The sequence below is a fragment of the Triticum aestivum genome, chromosome 3B (assembly GCF_018294505.1).
Source record: "Triticum aestivum cultivar Chinese Spring chromosome 3B, IWGSC CS RefSeq v2.1, whole genome shotgun sequence".
Lineage (NCBI taxonomy): Eukaryota > Viridiplantae > Streptophyta > Magnoliopsida > Poales > Poaceae > Triticum > Triticum aestivum.
In genome coordinates, this window is record NC_057801.1 from 185892441 (window position 1) to 185896248 (window position 3808).

The 3808-nt window shown below is 41.1% G+C and overlaps 1 protein-coding gene across 1 annotated transcript; it reads left to right on the plus strand.

Annotated features, from left to right (window-relative positions):
• The first annotated feature begins 379 nt into the window (after positions 1 to 379).
• LOC123069284 (V-type proton ATPase subunit E) lies at positions 380 to 3424 on the plus strand. Its single transcript, XM_044492099.1, has 6 exons — positions 380 to 637; positions 1093 to 1193; positions 1389 to 1545; positions 2213 to 2409; positions 2519 to 2618; positions 3079 to 3424. Exons 1-6 carry the CDS (start codon positions 536 to 538, stop codon positions 3112 to 3114), a joined length of 693 nt encoding a protein of 230 aa, XP_044348034.1. The 5' UTR covers positions 380 to 535; the 3' UTR covers positions 3115 to 3424.
• Positions 3425 to 3808: the final 384 nt, after the last annotated feature.

Below are 3808 nucleotides of genomic sequence, written 5' to 3' on the forward strand. Positions count from 1 at the left end.
AAGATGTTGATAGTTTCATTCAGGCGTAAATGATCATTCTTCTGGTGGTTGTCCACACGCCCCAATCAGCGGCAGGCCGTGAGTTCGAAACCCCATCGTCCCTTGCTTTTTAATAATTTCATTTTAGGGGCTTATTATTATAATACATAAATAAAAGAATTTAAGAGCTTTTCTGCAAATCTATCATGCGACAGCGGTTGACAGCGGGCCCTGGCCACGCTGGCATGCCACGGATACGTCTATGCACATGAAATGTGACCGTATATGAACATTCGTGCAAGTTTGATGACCAAAAACACGTATTTTGCAAGTTTGTGCATCAAACTGCACGTCGCCTGCAAGTTCTATGACTTTCAATGTATTTACCTCTATAAACAACTGAAAACGAATCACCTCCACGTCAAAGAAGGAAAACGAATCACCTCTCCACGACGCCACCCGCATCGACAACTCAAAACCCGTCGCCTCACTGTCACCGACCCCGGCGATCACCGGCGAACAAGGGATCAGTGTACTTCTCTCTCCAAACGCGAAGATGGATGAAGGGAATGTGGCGCAGCAGCTCAAGCAGATGACGGACTTCATCCGCTTGGAAGCCGTCGAGAAGGCATTCGAGATCGAGGCCGCCGCCGCCGAGGTAACGCTGGTTTCCCCTGATATTGCGCATCTTTTCTAGATGACTGGATAGTTTCGGATCTCGGCTGCGATCGGCGAGATCCGCGTCGCGGAGGGTTGGATCTATTGCATTGTTGCCGGGGTCGCGCATTGGAGCGGACTGGGGCGTGGATCGGACAGTGGCGTCGTCGTAGGAAGTCTGTGTTGGGGCTCCATGGCTTACCGGAGTGCTCGCTGGAGTTGTTTGTCTTGCGTTTAATAGCAAGCTCTGTTACAAAAGGGTGTGCTAAGAGCCTAATAAGATACAATGCAAATTCAGAAAAGTGGAAAGCTAGAACTTCAGATATATGTTCCCGTGAATTACTCTGTTTCCTTCATTGAGCTGTCCGTTCTTCTGGATTATTAGAATATTTTAGTGCTGTCATGATTTGTGTGATGCCTTTTGAAACTTTGAACTGATGAATGATAATTTCTCAGGAATTCCAAATCGAGAAACTACAACTGGTGGAAGCTGAAAAGAAGAAGATCAGGCAAGACTATGAAAAGAAAGAGAAACAAGTTGCTATCAAGAAGAAAATGTAAAAGTTCTCATTCTCGACTGTGCTGTTTATATTATTTTATTTTACAAATTGCACACTGGCGAATACTTGCTCCTCATAAGTTATTGATATAGAACTTTTCACCTTTTTGGCACATGACCTGCTCATGTGGATATAAAGAAATCAGAACAGAAGAATAACTCTCTGAAGTTGATCGTGTGTTACCTTATGCAGCGAATACTCAATGCAGCTCAATGCTTCCCGAATTGAAGTTCTTCAAGCTCAAGATGATTTAGTAAAGTCCATGATGGATTCAGCACGGAAAGAGCTACTGTACCAAAGCCGAGACCATCAATCTTACAAGAAACTTCTCAGGATACTTATTGTTCAGGTCAGCAGAATGGAATTTGCATCCTTTTCTGTAACCTGAATATGAAGCATGAATTTTGTTGCAGCTATTGCAAGTAGTAGCTCATATGAACCAACACACATCTCCATATGGGTTGTGAATGCATCCCTTGCTAGGCATGTACAAATGTCTGCCCTCAAGATGAGACACACGGAATTTCAGTAACTAACCGGTTCCCTTAGTGCCGCATCTACCATTTTCAAAGCCATTCCCTGGTCACCCTGGGGTGGTAGTGAATTTGAGTCGATTGTTCTTGAATTTAGTCAGCCAAAATCGCAGCACTTGATGTGAAACTTTTTTATCAAAAAAAAAAAAAGTGTTCTCCATCTCCCTGAAGAGTAACATTTCTACTTGTTAGAATGGATTTCTAATCGTAATACTCTATTGTGTTTTCAACTTTTTGTATGTGCTAGTTTTCAAATTTTATATATGTTCTTTGATTTTACGAACTTTAGAACATAAGTAGGCAATAGTTGCATGCAAAGTAGTTGCTGTTGAAATGGAATCATTAGACTTATCTATCCCTAAGTAGAGTGACTTAGACCTGCCTTTCTTTTAATAGCCTCTATTTCCATGATTCTTTCATAATTTGAAAATTGAATGTAATTGGTGCCTGAGTATTATCTAACGCATAAAGTTACCTGACCAGAGCTTGCTGCGTCTGAAAGAGTCGGCGGTCATTCTCCGCTGCAGGAAGGAGGATCTTGAGCTTGTTGAATCGGTCTTGGAATCTGCGAGGAATGAGTATGCGGAAAAGGAAAATGTATATCCGCCTGAAATCATGGTAGACCACCATGTCTATCTGCCGCCTGCTCCCAGTCATTACAAGGAACATGACCTGTCCTGGTAATACTTGCAATCTTCTGTGGGTAATAAGCCACAAGTCCTCATGCTCATTGAATAATAAAGTGTAGATCTGAATGTCTAAAGCTTACTCTTGTATCTTTTATTTTAGCTCTGGTGGAGTTGTAATGGCTTCTCAAGATGGAAAAATCGTCTTTGAGAACACGTTGGATGCTAGACTAGAAGTGGTTTTCAGAAAGAAGCTGCCAGAGGTATGTACCATGTTCCTTTTTATTTGGCCTTGTCATTTCTTAAGTGATCCTGTTGAATGTCCCCTGCATGGTTGACATTTACACTCTAATGTACACAATGGGAAAAAATGCAGATAAGATTAGCATTTTAGTGTATTTGATGTGCCTGAGGTTGGTAGTAAAGCCTTTTCTTGTGTGGGGATAGTAAAACTATCTTGTTGGTTAACATATGCAACTTACAGTTTCCATATTCCAGCCCTGCAGTTATCCAACACAAATATACCTTTGATCCTTTACTGTATGCTGTTTTCTGAAAGAAAGAAAGGCTCTTTTGGGTCCATTGTCATGTTCCCCACTTGATCATGGTCGTCTGCCTTTAAATTCTGTTGAGCATATTATATGACTACGTAATTAGCGATATGTCTTCTCTCCTTGCTATCACGATCTGTTAATATTTGTGTGGCACATGTACCTTTTTCAGATCCGTCAAAGCCTTATTGGGCAGATAGCTGCATGAACAATTCTTGTAAACAGAATGCTGCACAGCTGCTGCTCGGCACCTCTTGATGATGATCTTCGAGAAATCTTTTTTGTGGTTCACCAGTAATTTACACAGGCTCGCTCTTTTGGTCAGGGGGAAGAACCCTTTGTCACTGATGACTCGAGACTTAATTATGCCACGCAAGCATAATAAGATGAACTACAGCATTGGGCGATTTCTCTTAATAAGGCATCGATTTGTGTAGTGAAGCCATTTATGTGTACACGTAATTTGTTACCTTGATGAAATTGGCCTCTTCGATTTTCATATATCTGATTTAGAACAACTGAACAAGTGTTGACCAACACATCGCACACCAGTAGGGGATGTCATGGTTGCCAGGGGTGTACCCTTACGTGCCCTCTTTCATTCAGTCAAACGAAGTAGTACATTCCTAAAAGTGATACAGTATAATTTTTAAAATTTCTTTAAAAAAAAACTTAGTTTATTCCATTGAACTAGAGAGAGTTCGAAGGTATCCTAAGGATCACCACTTTGTATCCCTAATCATGGCTAAGATGTAGCAACTCATTTGAAATTATGAATAGGATAAAGCCTTTTGGGTTCAATAATCAGGGGACAGTAGACAGAACACCTAAACTATGGAACCTCTGTTTCCACATTATAGGTAATTTGATTCGAATGTTCTCTTTTGGATAATTGAAAACCT